At 45.3% G+C, this 19,007-nt stretch overlaps 1 protein-coding gene across 3 annotated transcripts in view; it reads right to left on the bottom strand.

Moving 5' to 3' along the window:
* The window catches only part of CBFB (core-binding factor subunit beta), a 37,127-nt gene extending 19,533 nt beyond the window's left edge, over positions 1–17,594 (bottom strand). For 2 of the 3 annotated variants that reach the window (XM_084270207.1, XM_084270208.1), the window contains exons 1-3: positions 17,499–17,594; positions 17,152–17,238; positions 12,378–12,494 (exon numbers count right to left, since the gene is read on the bottom strand). In XM_084270207.1, coding sequence (XP_084126333.1) covers positions 12,378–12,494; positions 17,152–17,238; positions 17,499–17,576 — 282 coding nt within the window. In that variant the 5' untranslated portion in view covers positions 17,577–17,594. The remainder of the gene's footprint in view (positions 1–12,377; positions 12,495–17,151; positions 17,239–17,498) is intronic. The other variant, XM_084270209.1, reaches the window with a different exon arrangement.
* Positions 17,595–19,007: the final 1,413 nt, after the last annotated feature.

Consider the following 19,007-nt stretch of genomic DNA (forward strand, 5'->3'; position numbering starts at 1 on the left):
TAACCCAACCACGGGCCTGTAAAGATGAAACAGTCTGTACTCTAGTGCTAGTTACTTTTTGCAGAAGCAAACAAGCATTTTGCTGATTTTCGCTTAGAGCTTACATTTCACCTTGCCTCCCCTTTTCCTTCTGGCCCACAGCAGCAGCCTGGGAAATGACAAGCTACACAGGACATCCCATAGAGAACAAAATCTGGCTTTCTAAGTTCAAAGAACGAGAGCACTTTTGTTTCTTCGTTTCTTTGAGTGGGAAGATTACAGTGCCACAAACTGCCCCATTTCACGGGCTGTTCAATCACCTTGGTCACCGCAGCTGCCAGCACATCCTGTCCAAGTTCCGTAGCTCAATGCCAAGGGTGAGGAGGTCTCTGGGATGCAGCTGCCAAGGGCTCGGTACTTCAAACACGATGCCTGACCTGTCACCTGGAAGCCTGAGCAGTGCTGGGAATTCCGTGAAAGTCTTCAGAAAGTAAGTCGACAGAGCTGATGTGATTACTGACTGCTCCTATCTGCCCCAAGCACACTGGCCATCAGCTGAGCTGCTGACAAAGCACGCAGCCGGACCTTGCCAGATAAAGTGCTCCTGAATCAGTGCCCTTAAAGCCTTACACCACTGGATTCAGGAGGTCTTCAAATCCACCAATGTCAAAACACGGATAATGAACATTTTTTTTCTTCACCTCTGAAAGGTTGAATCTTGTAGCAAGATATTTGAGTTTTGAAGTTACTGTATGATATTAAAATTTAATATCATTCATATTGAAACCACATGCGCTTATGCAAGACCTCTTCTCCCATTAAAACACACAACAAAGCATACTGGTGCTTCTTCCTTTATTTGAGAGACACAGGAATTTGGATTCCACACCCCCCACCCCCCCATCTCCTCTTTCTGGAGAATGGAAAACACCTAAGAGTGTAGCCAAAACCGTTTAACCACATATTTCCTTCTTTTCAGATAAAGCCACACTGCTTCCCTTTCAATTCCCGAGCGTAACAGAATCATTAATAAATTACCGCGCCTGTCTACAGGCACATCATCTGTTAGAGCATCCCAAAACGCAGGACAAAGCTGTCTTTTAATTTAAAACTTTCAGAATTGTCTATTCCCAAAGTTGCCTTCAGACAGTCACAGTAAAAAGCAAAGGCAAAAGCCACAGTATTTCTTTGAAGACCCCAACTTCCGCCCTTAATATTACAGAACTACACACTCTGATGGAAAGAGGCTGAAAGGATGCCTTTGTTAGAATAACTATTCTGAGGTTTTGTTGCTAACCCCAGATTAATGACATTTCTATAATTTCCTAAGTCCTGTGTGCATTCCTGGCTGCTTTTCATGTCAGTACCTGAGGTCAGTCTTATAAAACTCTGAGGTGAAAAGCACTGGACAGTGGTAGGAAGAAGGGGTTGAACATCAGGCAATGACCCATCGACACATTCAGGAACGTCCCAATGGAAAAGGTATGTTATGCAGCTGTCTCCTTTCAGAGTATGGCCCACGCTGTGAACCACACCAAGTAAGGTTTTTTTGACAGTAGATGGCTGTGTAGCACATGGGAGGTAGAGAATAAGTTCTCCCTCATTTATCACCCGTTTCCTGCACTCTGGCACAGTCAAAACCAGTTGTTTCTTTAGATTTTGAGACCCAGGTAAACTGTCACATGCTAAAAACTGCAATTTTTATTATCTTAAACCAGCTGGATTTTTGTTCAGGTTGATAATGCAAAAGTTCCATTTCAAACTCCTATTACAAGTCAAAGTAGCATTAGTAGTTTTTTAAACCAAGAAAAGTAAACACATTACTTTTCCATCGCAAACAGGCTTTTAGCATAGAACAAATATTCTGCTTAACAACCAGCAAGGGTAAACACTCTTATCTCCTAGCAGATTATCAGGACTGAGGATGAGCAGCACCATAAACACACATAAACTTGAGAAGGTGTTGCACAGATACTTTAGGCTCCAAGTTGCTGAGCTGCGTTCGTGCTTTCTCAGCCTGCAATGTACTGTGTCTCTCCCCTTCCTTCCCGTACTTTTAACTAACCTGTTACTTCTCTTCATCTGCATCTAAAGGAACAACCCCCTCCTCCAACTCCAACTGACTGGAAGTCCGATTAGTTGTTAAAAATAAGCAGGAACTTGGCTCCTGTGACACTGTTCAGGCGTATTTTTAAAAACTCAATTTGAATATAGTAAAGCAGACAGAGGGCAATTCTCAATGACTTTATAAAAAAGCAGCTTTACTTGAGCACAAGACACAAAACCTCAGTTTCACATCCTATTTTAGTCCTCTAGTAAATCCTTATCTGACAACACCAGGGTATTTAACTGATGTGCTGCAGATACGCTATCTGCACGCTCCATCCACACATCCTGCAGTTACAGAAAACACTCCTTCTCCCTAAAGCAACCCAGCCATTTCCTCCCCCAGAGACTGCACGGGGTTCTCACCACCCGCTAATGAATCAGCAGGCTCCCAACAGCCCCTGCCGCCACCCCCACCCGCCGGGACCAACGGCACCCCCCAGGAAACACCAGTCCCTAGCGCAGCAGCGGTGCAGTCCCCTCTGTCTGTCTGTTTTCATGTTCCCAGCACGCTGGAGCAGAGCGCATTCTTTCACAAGAGGCTCAGTTCTGACTCACCCGCTGCCTCATCGCGCACACATCTGCCCATTCATAACTGCTCGCAGGCCGCCGCGCTCTCAGTCCAGCCAAGTCCGTCCGTCCCTGTTTTGATCCCACCTTCCCCTGAATCATACCCCACTTCAAATATTTAAACAGCAGTCTCCCCAGTGACTTCACACGTGAAACACTGGCGACTAAGAAAGAAAGGGCTGTAAACATTTACTCCAAGTGAGAATGATGTTAGCCTCAGCAGATTTAACACCGTTTCAGCTTCTGTATACATAAAAGGAGACTACCTATTCAAAATGTTCCAACAGCAAATTACATATTCATCTATTTCCTTTAACGAAAGTCCTAACGGAGCACATGCAGGTTTTCATAAGTAAGATGCTGTGGTCTTGCCATTTGGCATGACTGTTATGAAGCACTCAGCTGAGTCAGTCCTCCATCCCAAACAGCAGAGCTCTCAGAGGCGTATCGTAATCAGAGAGGGGATCCTAGCCTGGGTTTCAAAAAGGAGGCAGGGCATAAGAGGAAGCAAACTACGAAAGGGAAAGAGAAGTTTTCTAAAACTTTGCAACAGAATTTACACGCAGAAATCTTCAACTATTCGGGGAGCAAAAGAGAACAGCATCTTCATCAGTGTAACTGAAGTTACTGCACAAGCTGACAGCCCTGTGCAAGGTTTCAGACTACACTTTCTTTTAAATCGTAAGAGGTGAGCATCTGAAAGCAATGAAAAATAACCAAGCCTGGGCCAGAATTACAGCTCTTGTCAGACTCCACCAGTTCTGAAACAAAACCTCTGTAACACAGTTCGAGCTGGGAATTAAACAGTGAACAGAAAGAGACAAAAAGACTCCTATTTAGAAAGTCCAGGATGAGCTAAATAGACTTTACAGTGTCTTCGCTCTTCAAACAATAGACACATCATTACAAAGCAAAAGAGCTCAAAAAATCCAACATTTCGATCAATCCTTCTGCCTCAAAGCGTTATTCTCCTCTTGAAAGCAAAAAAAACCCAAAAAAGTTTAAAGTTATTTTGAAAGCAACATCTTGAAACAGCTCCCACTACACAGAAACAAGGTTGCGTTAAGATTTCTTTCTGGCCCTACTTTGTAAGAACACAAAGGAAGCGATACCTCCTGACAAAACAAGCCTTTCCTAAGCAGCTGTACACGGATGACTGAACTGTGGCTTTCAGAATGAACACAGCTCTAAGATTCTCAGGGGTGGCACCTGTGTTGCGACAGCATCATGCTAGTCCAGGAGCTGCTGCCAGCACCTGTACCTTCAGACTACGTAAACAATTTGGTACAACTGGAAATAATCCTGGTAAGATCAGGATGTGAAATATTCTTTGGAAAAAAAGATCTTTGCAACTTTTTTAGTTTTCTGACACCCACTCAAAACACACATGCAAATAAACCAGAAAAAATAAAAATCCCAACAACCCAGGCATTAGGGTGGTGAGTTGTTTGGTTTTTTTTTTTAATAACCACAAGAAGAATTTCTGAAAAGAAAAAGTTTAACACGCAAAGTGAAATAAGGTTACTGTATTTCATCAGCTACGACAAAGGTCAATTCCTCAAGCAAACCCAGAAATATTAAAAAAAAAAGAAGCTTGCTATGAGTCTCAATCTAGACTCTTTTATGCCTTGGGAAAAAAAAACCCCAGAAAATAAAAGTTGTAAATGCAGTCTTTCAGACAGCAATGTTTTAGGATTGCAAAAAGCGGTGGAAATACAGACTCACCAACTGCAAGGAAAAAAATATCCTGAGGAATTTGCTGAAATACAAAATATCCCATGAATCGCTAACAGCCTGTGCTTGAATTTTATTAGCTGCAAGTAAAAATAGCTGAGCACAGGGCAAACAAATTTAACTATTATTTGCGGGGGGGCTGCTGTATTTAAGTGGTTAAAACTGTTGTTAAATTTTGACACCCCTGTATTTCCCCCCCGTTAGAACAGCATGTTCCTGGTTTCTTCTGCTTCTGCATACTGGTATGTATGAAGGCAAATCTAAAGCCTAAAGCATAGTAGGAAAGTTGCAGCTATGATTTAATTTCTCAAAGATTTTCAGTTTAGCCTGACCTTTATCAAAACACTGTACTTTCCAGATTCAAGAGTCAGGAATACAGGTTTTAGATGCTTAAATGCATTTCCCTACTGCTCTACAGAAGCCTATGAATTTCTACATGCCTATAATACACGTACACTTGACCGAAGACACCAGAAGACCCCTGAATACGAAAGCCAGAAATAGGTGGCTTCTTGTTTTGCAGTATCACTACATAAAGGTCTGATGCCTCCCAAGATGAAATACATCTCGTGCCCAGACTCACTCTGTTTGCCTTCAAAAAGACAAAACCAACCACACAGCTGGAACTGAGAATCGACAAAGGAGCAACGCGCAGTGTAGAAGGATAATCTGAAAGGCAAATACATGGCCGGGGTTTTCCCCTGTGAAACTTCACTGAGTCTTTTATCAGTTGATCTTTACCACGAGATTCTACATGAGAAAGATGCTGGATTTCTAATCTACCCTCCTGAAGCAGCACGCACTAAAGAGCCCCCATCGAACATTCCACAGCTGCTTTCTTCCCTGGATTTCTGACCTTAAAAATATCTGAAATATCCAATGCCTAACACACTGTCCTCGGTGACTGTATTTCAATAGAAAATAAAAGTGTAATCACCCTTACTGTAAAAATTATGCCAGGTTTAAGAACTCTTTCCGCCACCTTCCACTGGTTTCACCTTTGGTATTTATACTAAAATGAACAGATAAACCATACCCAAAGTCCCACAACCTGGAGCTGCCACTTGCAACTGTTTCAGCCATGTATCTTAAATACAGAAAGGCAGCAGAAGCTCAGCACCAATTCGGGGCTCACATACAAGTAACAGAAAACATACAGACTTTCTGCTTAGACAAAGGGTCTGCAGCATCAGCTATTCCCTAAAAAGCGATCCTTCCATTAGCGCTCATGTTCTTGGAATAGCAGTCTTGTGCAAGAGTCCTCATTCTTTTTTCCATATTATTGTCACAGTAGGTATTTCACCAGGCCAACTTGTTAAGCATCAAATAGGCAATTACGCAAGCTAATTAGTTTATTTGTACTTTGGACAATAAACATTGAAGAAACATTTCAGTAGCTTTCAGAAAAATGACAGTTTCTTGCAGCAAGTGTTTCATCATCTAATGCATTTTTTTTTAAATATGAAGTATTAAGTGATTTTTCACATCCTCCAACAGCAATGCTCTTGCTTTTCTCATTCATTTGTATGAAGAGCAAAGCAGTATAATGTTAGCAACTTTCCTTAGAAAGTGGAGGCCGATATGCAAGCAAGAGGATTCAACAATGCAAATCTCTGGATTTCTTCCAGTGTCTATGCTGCAAGGATCCCAAGTACTGCTTTTATCCACAGAGCACTTGTGTGTCCTCATATATAGCTGGCTCCCAAATGTAAAATTTAGCTCACTATGACTCTGTTCCTCTTCTGGGAAACTTTAGGACGATGGTCTCAGTAGCGTTGTATAGGCAAGACGGCAAATTTAATGGGTGCAGTTAGACCGCTGGAAAAGGTTCAAGGTAACATAAACAATGTGACCAAGTAACAGCTTCTACAACACATAATAAAAGGTAATCAAAAGCAGGTTTACTGATGGCAGATATTAAGCGCGAAATGGGTTGACAGGCAGGCACCACCACAGCACAACCGTGCTCCAGACATCGATCCGAAGCGGCACCGTCACTGCCTGCACCGTAACACCCGGCCAAGGCTGCGTGCAGAGACAAAAGTATCTGGAAGATGGGGGGAGTGAAACTACCTCTGGGAAACAGCCAGCGGGTACTTGTCACATGAGATGCCTGGGGGTGACTCACGCTGCAGTGGCGGAGGGCACCCTTTGATAAATCACTCTTCAGGAACAACTGTCCAAATCTCAGCCAGCGGCTGCATGCCAGCGCGGGACAACTTGTGCCTCAAGCTACGAGCTCTACAGACTTCTCTTCCCAAAGCCCAAGTGCCTAACTGCTAATGGCTGCACATAAAGGCATTGCCCAACGCAGAGGGAAAGCAAGTAAGCAGAGGTACAGTGTGACTGCTTGGCTTCAAATGAAGTCTCAATCAAACAGCTCTCCTCTAGGCAAGAGGAGGTCGTAACAAGAAACACCTCCAAGTATCCAGGCAAAACAAGGAAAAGCCTCGAAAGACATAAGTTACTGGGGAGGGGCACTGAGCAGTCTCTTCCAAATTAAAAACTCTTAAGCACAAATGTAGCAATAAAACATAGAGTCACAAGATTTTATAGAAAATTAGTATGTGACCCCAGCCATACAGGTGATCCTCGATGAAAACTGATCAAGAGGACTATCTGGGAAAGTGGATTCTTCTCATCCCCTAAGCCTTTGCAGGGCTCCCACCATGCAAGACCAGGTAAAAAAAAAATGGTGCTGTTTAGCTGGGGTGGGCACAAACCAGAGACCTGATCAACTCCACTTATCTGCTGTCAGAATAACCACACATCAGTATTCTTGTTCCAAGCTTACAGACATAGCCTGAGGAAGCTGAAAAGGAATGACAGTGCTGCAGGCTTCATCAGGGCAACACCACTTCCCTTGGCTGAGGCACCTCAGAGGGTCGGAGCAGACACAGGTCAGCAGCTGCCGTGCTATCACTGACCACCAGCTGCTCTTCACAGGGGAATCTTGCCCAGTTATCACATCCTGGGGCTGTGGGGACTAGTCTAGAAACCAGTCAAGGACTGTACAAAGCTATGCAATGAACCACAGCTCAGACCTGGAAGCAACAAGACTGTTCTGCAAGAGAAAGTGTTTAGGAGCAGGACAGGTCCTGGTAGACAATATGCCCTCACATATTAAGAGATGATCCACATGGAACACACATGGTACCACCTGAAGGCTGACATTCGCCCCAGTTACATCTTACATGCCCATATGCCTCTGTCACACAGAAACAGTTCTGAGAAATTTTGTCAGGCGGTGCCCAACTCCTCAGGTCACAGCACTGTCTCTTGACATGCTTTCAACAGAGATCTTCACAATAATTTGAAGGAGTGCTAAATTACTACAGACAAATACAAGGGTGAAATCTTGATAACTTAAGACCACATGCATCTCATGGCTGAGATACTATGCCCTGTATGGCAGCACACCACAGTATGATGCTTGATTAACATTATGGCTCCAGCATCCCTTCCCCCCAACCCCCCAACATCAGATATCCTTTACCACTGATCTGGAAAAAATTAAATACTTGTTGTGTAGAGACTCTGTGGATTGCAGGGGACATGGAGCTGCAAACTGTGGGAACATTTTAGATGGTAAGAATACAAAAACCCCAAATATCGCTGAATTGAAAATACGGAAGCTTAAGGAACATGGCTTGTTAGCACTACAGTGAGGATAAAAGAGGTGAAACTCCAGTTGCCCAGACACCCTTAATTTTTTAAAAGGATGCATACCTGAATGTAACCATGACACTAAAGCAAAGGAGAGAGAAAGCTGCTACTCGATTTTTATCCCAGTGACTTAAATGCTTCATCTCAGTTCTTCAGAAAGCGGTGGGGACTGAAGAAAGTAAAGCTCCTGATTCAATTAGCACCAATATTCAGATGTTTCTCCTAAATTAAGCCTTCACCTTCCAAGCAAATTCCAATGGGTAGATTGTGATGTGATGCTTGACTGGAAATTACATTTGCTCAGCAAACAGAGCAGCCAATACACCACCCCAATAACCTACAGAATTTTACCGCTCAAGACAGAAAAGGAGAAGTTGATATGGGGATGAGTCCCACCCATGGAGCCTCTAGCAAGAGCACAGGACACAAGTGGAAGTCTGGTGCTGTTGGCTGCCATTTACATGTAGTTTTTATTCAAGCATGGAAATGTAATGACAAAGAAAGGTGCTGTAATGTCTGCAGCACAACAGAGACTCCCAAGGTTTTCAGATTCTGCCAAGCACCTGACATCAACTTGCAGACAAGTAAAATTTCCCAGTTAGAACACAAAAACCCACAGGTGACTAGAAACTCAGCATCTTCAGGGAGAAAACACAAGTCCAGCAATATTTATGCATGGCTATAACAAAGTTCTGGCAAGTCTAGCAAGCAGAAATCCTAGCTACATCACATGTGTGGCATACCAGGGGCTTGGAAGCAATTTAAATTGCATCTGATGCGCTTTCCTCCAGAGCTGTGGAGTTGGTAGCACATTGCACTGAAATGAGCCTGTGTTGAAGGTTCTGGTTTATGAGTAGCTGCTGCCGAACAGCAGACAGGAAGTTAAACTGCACTAGAAAGGAGATGGAGAATAGTATTATAAAGGGGAGGGGAAATAACACAACCTCACACACTTCATCACTGTAGGGACAGGTATTTATACAATAAAAAAAAAAAAGAGTATCTGAGAACTGATGTTCTTGTAGGTAAATGAGAGAGACCAGAGCTATATAAACATCTCTAACAACAAATAAAAGCTGAGAGCTTTTTATCCTACTGGAAGGATACAAATGCAAAATAAACGATGCAAAGAAAGTTAATAGCACAGTTCTTAAAACAAGGGGACTCTCAAGAAAACTGTATTTTAAGTAGCACTGTAGTCCACACACACAGTTCAGCCTCAAGTTCAGATGATATTAATATAAAACTGAAGGAACAATTACAGAACTTAATGAAGTTCTTTAAACTAGCCTGAGTAGTTAACGATAACTAGAGCATCAACGTGAAAGTAAAGCTCTCTGTTTCATTCCTGGATTCCATTACATAAGGCAATACTTTACTGCACCATCTGCCTCTGGATACCTTAAAACAGTATCTATTCATTCATTCTTAAAACAACACCCAAAACCTGGACGTTAGCTGCCAACACATGGGATCAGAAAGCCTTGGTATGGTTTGGACACCCAGAAACAAGGCATACACTGAGCCTGATGCACCAGCAGCCCCACCACTGCAGTCACAGCAAAATACAATGTTCTCTGATTTTTACAATCTAGGGATCTATTTTTAGAGCTACTTTTTCTTTGGCTATGACAAACCTGAAAAATTGCTCGAATACACAATTAAATTTGCTACAGGTCAAAGACAGCACAGAATGTTAAAAAACTCTCTCTCAAAAAATGTTAAGCTTAATGTTTCTCCTCATTTTAAACTCGAGTGAATAGTTAGCTAACCAATTCTTGAATTAGCAGAGACAGGGCATCAACTAGAGGCCTACCCACCCATTGTGAGCATCAGATGCATCAAATTAAGAAGCAAATTAAGCTTAGGAAAAACCCCTCGGTTAAGAAGTAACAGAATGAAAAACCTCAAGCCTACAAAGTCAGTATTCACAGAATCCCAACTTCCACATGACCTCACAGGGACGTTGCTCTTTTGAAAATTAAATCATTTACAAAGCAATTCCAGCAGACACTGCATCAGTAGCTTTGTCAGCCTGGGCACACAACTGCTTAGGCACCATAGTGAAATACTTCAACTCTGGATAAACTATTCAGGGCCATCATTTGCTTAGTCAAACACTGAAGCAGAATTCCAGAATAAAAATATTCTAGCACTGGTAAGTTTATCTACATTCTAGATCTCGACCTAATGCCTAAAATAATAATTAGCTGACAGCTTCCCCCATAGCCTTTTTTTATTCATATAATTAAAAACATGCCTTGCTGGCTTAAACCCAGCGATGAACAAACACACACTATGCACTGCCTCAAGAATCAAAGCTCATAAAACAATGTTGCACAGAGCTACCAACAAAAAAAATAATACATATATATATATATAAAAGAAAATCACGTCACATGGTGTTAAGAGACTGCTGAAGCCTGCGAGAGAAATTCTTAATAAAAACCAAGTGGCAGAGAATCTACAGAGGATGAAATCGCAGATGATTCATGTGAAAGGCTTGACTGCTGCTGTTGGTAACGTAAGGAACTCCCCCACTCTGCTTATTCCTCTCCTGAAGTTACAGGAGCCGCCTGCTGCCGGGCAAGTTTCCCTCCGCGCAGCGCCAGCCCGCGTGCGGGATTTACGCCGGCGAAGTCCGACGGCAAGGCTGAGTCTGCGATCTGTTTGTACCACAGCACAACACTATTCCCATTTATTAGCTTGTCCGCCTCCCGCCCCATCCAGATGGGTTCTTCTGAACTCTTCACAGCGCAGCACTCTCCAATTTACCGTAAACACACATAAAACAGGGAGTGGCATTCATTAGCCAGGCTCACGTTCCATTTTAATACACAGAGCATCTACCGCGCTCTTACATGATTAAGACAACCCAAGAAAATGGATGAAGTAGTTCAGTACTTTAAGAACTCATTCAGAGAAAACAAAGTTAAAAAAATCATAGGAGTAAATAAAATTAGTTTTGAACTGGCAAGAAGAGAGACTTCAGTCTTCTTACACATTACAAGAAAAATTCCTCATTCAATTGTGAGCCAGAATCAATATTTTTCAATAAGAGCCAGATTCAATTCAGTTTCCTTAGCAAAGCAGTCAGTACCCAGCAAAGCCAACTTCACTCCTTCTTCCCCAATCCATCAGACTTCTGCAAGCCTCACAGGACTAAATGGAAAACATTTTTTTCCAAAAAAACTCATTAACTTGAATTCCAAATACCGTATCTGCCCTCAGGAATTTTTGTTTTCTTCCAATCAAGTTTTACCACTATAGGAAATATTTACCTTCCACCTAGCAGCATTTAAAAGACCCAATATGCCACTAAACCTGAATACACTTCAAGTATTTCCTCCAGCCTGGTAGGTTCAGTAGCATTAGCTGTTACTGGTTACAAGAGTGACTAAAAACTTTAAGGAAAAAGCAAGGATTTTCTAGGGTATAAAAAAAAAAGCATTACACAAAAATTAGCCTGACAGAAAGGCTGTGGGGGCTTAAGTGCTGGTTCAAACCTACCAAGGTCTGCACAAAGTCTCCTATTGCACTCAGTGATCTTTGGATCAGTCCCAAAGCATCTACAGTAGCACAGATAAGAGACAGCATCTACAGTTTAAAGGTATGTTTTTCCTGTAAAACAAAACCAGCTGTAAATGATTTCAGTAACTTTATTCCAGTGAGACTGAGCAAGGTTTCTGACTTTAAAATCTAATACAGCTTCGCAGTAGCCATGGCTGCTCTTTGGGAATTCTAGCTTTCTGTGTCAGTCTATGGGACAACCACCTCAGGAAAAAGAGAATTAGAAATCAATTTTGAAAGTGATGCATATTCCGTGTTAGTGCTCACAGTGAAAGTGAGAGAAAAGCTCCATCCCACTAAGCAGCACACTGAACACTCCGCTCCATCAACCAGCAACCTGAGACCCGATCCAGGAGCCTGTTCCAAGCACAATTTTCACTACTGTCTCCCACAAGCTGCTTTGGCCAAGGTCTAGTTTCCAAATCATTTTACAGGCACCTACTCAAGACTACATTTAGATTGCTCCCCAAAAACCTTATCATAGGATAACAGCAAAACTGAAGTTCTGCTCTTCAAAATAACTAAAAGCCACCAGTAGCACCCACGTGTTTCCCTCCAAAAAGTATTACCAGGCTCTAAAACAAAGCAACGCCAGCTTTCACCCCACCAGCGCTCAGCAGGACTTGTGCGACTACTGAGTTGCACTGAGATGTGGAATATCACTGATTTCCCACTCGTACACACAGCCTCTGCTAATAACTTGACAAGCACAACATAAAAATTCCTTTCAGTCCCAACAATTTCCTTCTTACCTTGCCTCCTTCTCTCTCAAAGTCGACATATTCCCGGGTCGGTGTCTGTCGCTGCTCCCCCTGCCAGCTGGCCGGAAAAAACTGGAGAGACAGATTGGTTCCTGTGGCCACAAAAGCCTTTTAGAAAAATCAATACAAACAGGATCAGGGAGCAAGACATTACATAAATTATGCAGGCAGTCATTTATTTTTACATCAGTTTATGTCTTAAGCCAGGCAGCACCGAGAATACTTAAAGTCAAAAACATGCACTCATCATTTTTCTTAAGTATTAAGTTACAAACATCTGATTCCATTTTGACAACATTTGCCATTGGCTGCTTGGGATATAAAATACAACATGGAATCAATACTTCTTTCAAATCAGTTTTGCTGACATTAGGATCTGTCCTTTCGGTTCTGTCTGGATACCCTGCACCAACTCGGTACCCGCAACATTAAAATCTGCCCATGCTTTTTGAGAGCTTGCATCTCTCTCCAAGAAGTACTGCTGAAGGAAAATCAACTCCCAAGACCTGTTCCTAGGGACAACTTTTTTGGGGAGAGAAAATGACTCATTTCCTTTCACAAGCTGCTCGCACCTAGGTAAACACTTATCTGAACTGAAATGTAAATATTCCTATTTTATCTTCTACAGGCAAACAGCATCAATACACAGCTCAGACTTCACGGGACAGAGACCCCTGGCCATATTAAAGCACCAGTGAAATCCCAATCAGCAGATTCTGTGTCAGTAAGAAGAGCAGACCATAGGAATTCTGCTCAGCTACTGCCCTTTGTATAATGGTTACAGGGAGCGACTTAACCACGTTAGAAAAAGTATACATTGCTTTCAAGTAAATAATTTTCCGTGGCTTCAAGTGAAAATAAGATTCAGTCTTCTTTATAAACTCTCTGTATTTATTTGAATATCTTACCAGCTCCAAGCCATGAAGATTATGTAAATTTTGAGATGTGAAATTTTAAAAAAATAAGATCTCTGCAAGTAGCAGTCAGATTCCCTGTATTTATACCCTTCTCCAATACACTTGAGTATGTCCTGTGAGCACGCAAATACCCAAACCTACTCCCAGAATATAACTCTATTCAAAATCCCAATGTCAAACAAAATTTGTTGCAATCCAATAACTGTATTGATTACCATGATCACTTAGATCTAAACGGTCATGAATCCGTTTTTCTTAATAGCTATACAAATACTAGTCTAATAGGTGGAATTCCTTCCAAGCAACCCAGAATTCAGCAACTTCATGGCATGACTGTACTGCTACCTATGACAACAGCTCTACATGTTGTTTAAGATGGATCCAGTCATGTACTGCAATGCTGCCTGTCACAGGATTAATACCTGCCATTCTGAAAGTAGAATTGCTTTGTCTTGACTTTTTCCCCTCTGCCAAGGGAGGCTAATACTCTGCAATAAAGTTCCATTCCACAATAGCCTTAAAAGCAGATTTTTCAGTTTTTCTTTTTTTAAATCTGTTAAGGATGCTGAGAAACGTGCTTAAAATCAACAGATCGGACCTGCTATAAGGGTGGGGGGATACTGTGCTGGTATAGTGATTTTTTGTTTGCCCTACAATATGCAAAGACAAACATTTCAACTAATATAATGGAAGCTTCATCAAGGATACACTTGCACAAATAGGAAGCATCAAAGCCACGAGGACTGCAGACCATCAGTATCAGGCTGACTGGCTTCTGCTAGCCCTTGGCTTTTCTAAGGGATTCTATTCACACATCAACAAGAGAAAAAAAAAATAAAAATCAACAAACCATCTCCAAATATTTTTGACCCCTAAGTCTGTTGAAGAACTACCTTCCTATCTCCAAGCATCATTTGCCAAGTCTGTGTTTTATACTCCTTAATTTATACAGTTCAAGCAGAATGCCAAGGAGGGCTTTGAGCATAAGCCAGCTGAGCGCTGCAGCCCTCCAGACCACTCCGAGTTCTGAAGGCCCCACAGACAGATACCAGGTGAGGAGTATTATACCTGCTCTGGGGGAAACCCCAGTGAGATGGTGAAGTGGCTGGTGAAGCGGCCGTGCCTCCCTGCTTCCACTCCCCAACCTGAGCTAGGGGGCCACGGGGAAAAAAAAAAAAAAAGCCCCATGGGAAAAATAGCAGAGAAAAAAAGAAAATGAAAGTACACGAATTCCCACATCCTCACGGAGTCGCGCAGGCAGCGCTGACACCACGGGCTGGTTCAGAAAGCTACACAGACATTTATTCTCGGGATTTTTGAAGCCTGTTCTCTCCATCTGACCAGAGAAACCAACCCAATGGAAACACACGCGTGCTTCTCAAAGCAAAATCAGAGAAAAATTCGAGAACAGTCTGGCTAGTGACCACACACAACTACGTCAAACCCCAACAATTTTCTTCTAGCAAGAAGCAATATTTAAAAAAAAAATAATAAAAGTCACACCACTAGCTTGGTCTTACACTTGCAATTAAAAAAATTGTAGTTTTCTATGCATAGTCTTTTAAAGCTCAGTCTGAAATGCTATCACGCCCATATGCCTCCAATTTTGCAAAAAGGCTTATCAGGCAGCACAAGGGTGAGCTGACCTAAGTGTAGACAATGCAAATCCAAGTACCTTCCAAACAAACGCATAGTTAGGAAGTCTCCCAAAACAAACTGAACTACTGAAGTCTTTTTCAAGTTATCAAAGCAACATCAGCAAATCTTATTTAATATTCCACAGTTACTATCTCAGCAATACCGATAATTATTTTCTTTATTTAACTGAGGGTATTTAACTGAGGGTACTTGACTGAGGTAACTAACCAACAAGCTGCCAGTCCTGCATTAAATCCCTAAGCTGTTCTCTGGGTTGGGTTGTTTTTTATTTTTGCCTGCTTAAAAATATGTAAGGTCACTTGCAAAGGATGCCTCTGGAGATAAAAGAATAAATCCCTAACGTCTGGAAAATCATTCAAGAGGGGGAAAAAAAAAAAAGCCTAGAAAAATTGCTAGCTCTTTTTAACATCAGTCATTACACACACTACATTTCTAAATAAACCTGACTACTTGTACCCCGTTTGCAAAACAAAACCAGATGTCTGAGATCAAGAAATTTAGAGGCTGTTTTATAATTAAGTAGAAATAAAAAACACGTAGAACAGGCATCACTGGTTGCTTCCAAGGGATGAAGTTCTGGCAGAGAAAGATAGTGGCAGGCCTAGAAGTACAAAGGTGAAACTACAGTGATTTCCCATTTGTATGAATAACCGCATCGGCCGCATTAGAAAGCCAGTTTAAGCACTATGCGTTGGTTGGGGGTTTTTTAGGGAAGGACTCAGGTATACTACACTCCTTCACCTGTTCTGGAACTCCAAACGCTAGCCAAGTATGTATTCCTTACCTGCCCACTGTTTCCCTGGTGACTATTTAAAGGAAGCAAACATGTGCCATGAAGGCCAGGGTTAAAATGAAGCAGTAAAATTAGGAGACTCACTCCAGGGGGCCACTCGCAAAAGCTATTACAGGTTCTAAGACCACAGACAAGCAGGGGCAAGATTCAGCTAAAGGAAAGTTACTCAGTGAAAGGTAACCGTGTCTGTGTGAGAGCTCACATCTTTTCACTCGCAAATGCAAGCGAATCTGAGCTGCAGTGACTGCTATTCAATTATACCTCTCCGGATGCCTGCAAGAACATGGTGTAAAGGAACAATTTCATTGTGAACCGACTAGTAATATCTATACCAGTGAAATTAAAGAATCGTGATCAAGCAAAGCTGGTGAAAGTACGGGTTATTTTCTACAGGAAGGGAATTTTTACCTCGCCTCTCATTATACATTGTAAATGAAGAAGATGTTACTTCTGCATTTTAAGAACGGCCAAGAGTTAAGAACTTAACAACAACGCCGTGAGACACCGATGCAGTGGAAGGAACACATAGCAGAAATCAAGCTAGGAAATAACCAGCCGGTTCTTGACTACTCCAAGCCATACTCATCTGGCTTCTCCGCTCAGAAGAGAGCAGCCGGCGACTAACCCTGATGAGTAAGGAAAAAAAAAAAAACCCGGGGCTGAAGTTCTGAGTTCCAAAGCCGAATTTTAAAAAGCACTCGGTTTGGCTCACAAACACAGCCAACAGCTCACTCAGACTTACTAGCTAGCATCTTCTGAAGGATTTTACTTCTCAAAGCTACTATTTCCGGGGAGGGGAGAAGAAAGAGAGAAAAAGAAAAAAAAAAAAGAACAAAAAATAGAAACCCCAACCCGAACTAAGCAGCTCACACACGTAACACGTGCCCAGCGATTTTCTGCCTCCATCCATCACCTCCCCTCAGCCCGCCGCTCCATCACCCGGGCCCGCACGGCTCCGGCCGAGGCAGGGCCGGCTCGCTGCTCTCAGCGAAGAAGCGCTCTGCTTCTCCAAGGGAAAGAAACGCTGCCGCCCGACGAGAACCCTCCTTACCCGGGAGCCTGAAAGGCGGCCTGATATATTTTGGGGCTTCCCCCGCCGGGAAACTTTCCAACACGGGCACCCGGACCCGACTCGCACCTCGCACCGCCCGGACACCGCCACACCCCGCGCTAAGCGTTTTAACCGGGGGCCTACGGAGCGCTGGTGTCCTCCCCCTCCTCTTCCCCTAAACTTTTTATTGAGAACAAGGGGGAAAAAGGGAGGCAAGGCGGCGAGAGGCCCGGCAGAGGCTGGCCGGCCCCGGGGGCGGCCGTTACCCCGCCCGCGGCTGACAGGCGCCGGCGGCCGCCCCGGCCCGGTCCCGGCGGGCCCCGAGGGGGACGCGGCGCCACTTACGATCTCGGAGCGGCCGTCGCGGCAGGCGTTCTGGAAGCGGGCCTGCCTCTCCTCGTGGGGCCGGTCCCTGAAGCCGGTGTATTTAATCTGCGGAGAACAGGGCGCGCAATCAGGAGGGGCCAATCCCGGCGATAAGGGGACAGCGGAGCGCACAGACTGCGCCTCCGGGCTCGGCTCCCCCGCCGCGGCTGAAGGGAGGCGAGGCGAGGCGCGGGGCTGCCCCCAGCCCCTCCGCGGCCCGCGGAAACTTTCCCCGCGGCGGGCGGGCGGGCGGAGGGGGAGAGAGAGAAGGGGCGGGAGGGGGGGGGGGTAGGTGGGGGGGAAGAACCTCAACGCCGCCGCCTCACCTCACACTCGCGGCTCAGCTTCCTGAAGAACTCCTCGTTCTCGAACTTGCTCCGCTGGTCGGGGACAACCCGCGGCATGGTGGTGGGGCCGCCGCCGGCTGCCCTCCTCCCTCCCTCCCGCCCGCCCGCCCCGCGCTGTCCCAGCCCCAGCGCTCGCCTCGCCCTTTGTTAGCCCCCGCCGGCGGCGGCGCCCCCCTCCCGCCTTCCCTCCCGCCTCCTCCTTCTCCCTCCTCCCCCCGGAGCTCGCGCTGCCACCGCTCCCGCCCCCCCCTCCGCCCCTCCGACTTCCTCCCCGGCTCGTAAACTCCGGCCGAACAGCCGCACCATTCACAACTCCGCCGCCGCCGCCAGCGCGCATGCGCCGCGGGGGCTCGCGCACCTCCCCCGGAGGCGGGAAGCGGGTTGAGGGGGGGGGGGGGGGGGGGGGAGTGAGGCAGAGCCCCCCCACCGCGGCCGGGCGGTGACTCACCCCGCGGGACCGAGGGGAGCGGGCTCGCTTCTTACCCCCTCCCTCCTTCCACCTCCCCTTTCGTTAACGCGGTTCGTCTCGATGGTTTCCGGCTTCCTGCTTCGAGGGGACCAGCCTGAGCCCCGCCGCGGGCGGGCAGCCTCAGCCCCAGCGGCTGTGGGGAGCTGTCCCCTCGGAGCGGGGACTCGGAGGGGTCTTACCGGGCCGCCTCCCTACACCTGCGCCGGCCGTCCCGCTGGGGCTGGGAGAAGGGGACGCATCGTGTGTGTTCCCGCCAGCCTCGGCTGGCAGAAGGGACGGTCGCGTCGCCGCCGCCTCCCCTCGCGGGCAGCGGGCCCCGACCCCGGCTCCGGGGTCGACGTAGGGGCCTGGCTTGGCCGCGAGGGACGGTGCCAGAGCCGTGCCCCACCGCCGCCCAATTGCTGCCAGCCCTCCTTGTCCGGCTGCCGTCCCAAACGGGGCTGTGGCGGGGAGCAGGCGCTGCCGGCGGCAGTGGCACACAGGCCGGGGGCCTGCTCCGAGGGGAGCAGAAGCACCCATCCCGCTTCAAAACCTCCAAAAGCGGGGCAGCTCCATGGCGTGGAAACCTCCTGTCAGCCTACAGTAAAAAAAAAGCCAACAGCCCACCCCCCAAACCCAAACCCCAGTGCTCGGGGAAGTTCACTTATCTGCTAAAAACCCAGTGCCAGGGCTGCAGCCTCAACCCTCAATTCTTCATCTTTGCAGACCGGCAGCTTAAAGGAGCTAATTCAATCACAAAGCACAGCCGGGTATACATCACCTGCCCCTAAATCCATTTTTTCATCTGTATCCTGACTATTTTTTTTCCCATTCCCCCCCACCACCAGGTTTGTAGCAGCTCTGGAGCGTTGCAAGGATAGCTGCAGATGCCAAACACACAGTTGGGTATTACGATACCTATTGCCAACATAAAAAATATTAGAGCGTATTAGATCTTTCGATAAAGAAATGAGGTTTTCTAATCTCTGGGTATTACAATCTTCACTTTACACGTACTCATGCAAATTGGAAGAGGGTAA

Source organism: Gallinula chloropus, assembly GCF_964237585.1.
Source record: "Gallinula chloropus genome assembly, chromosome: 13".
Lineage (NCBI taxonomy): Eukaryota > Metazoa > Chordata > Aves > Gruiformes > Rallidae > Gallinula > Gallinula chloropus.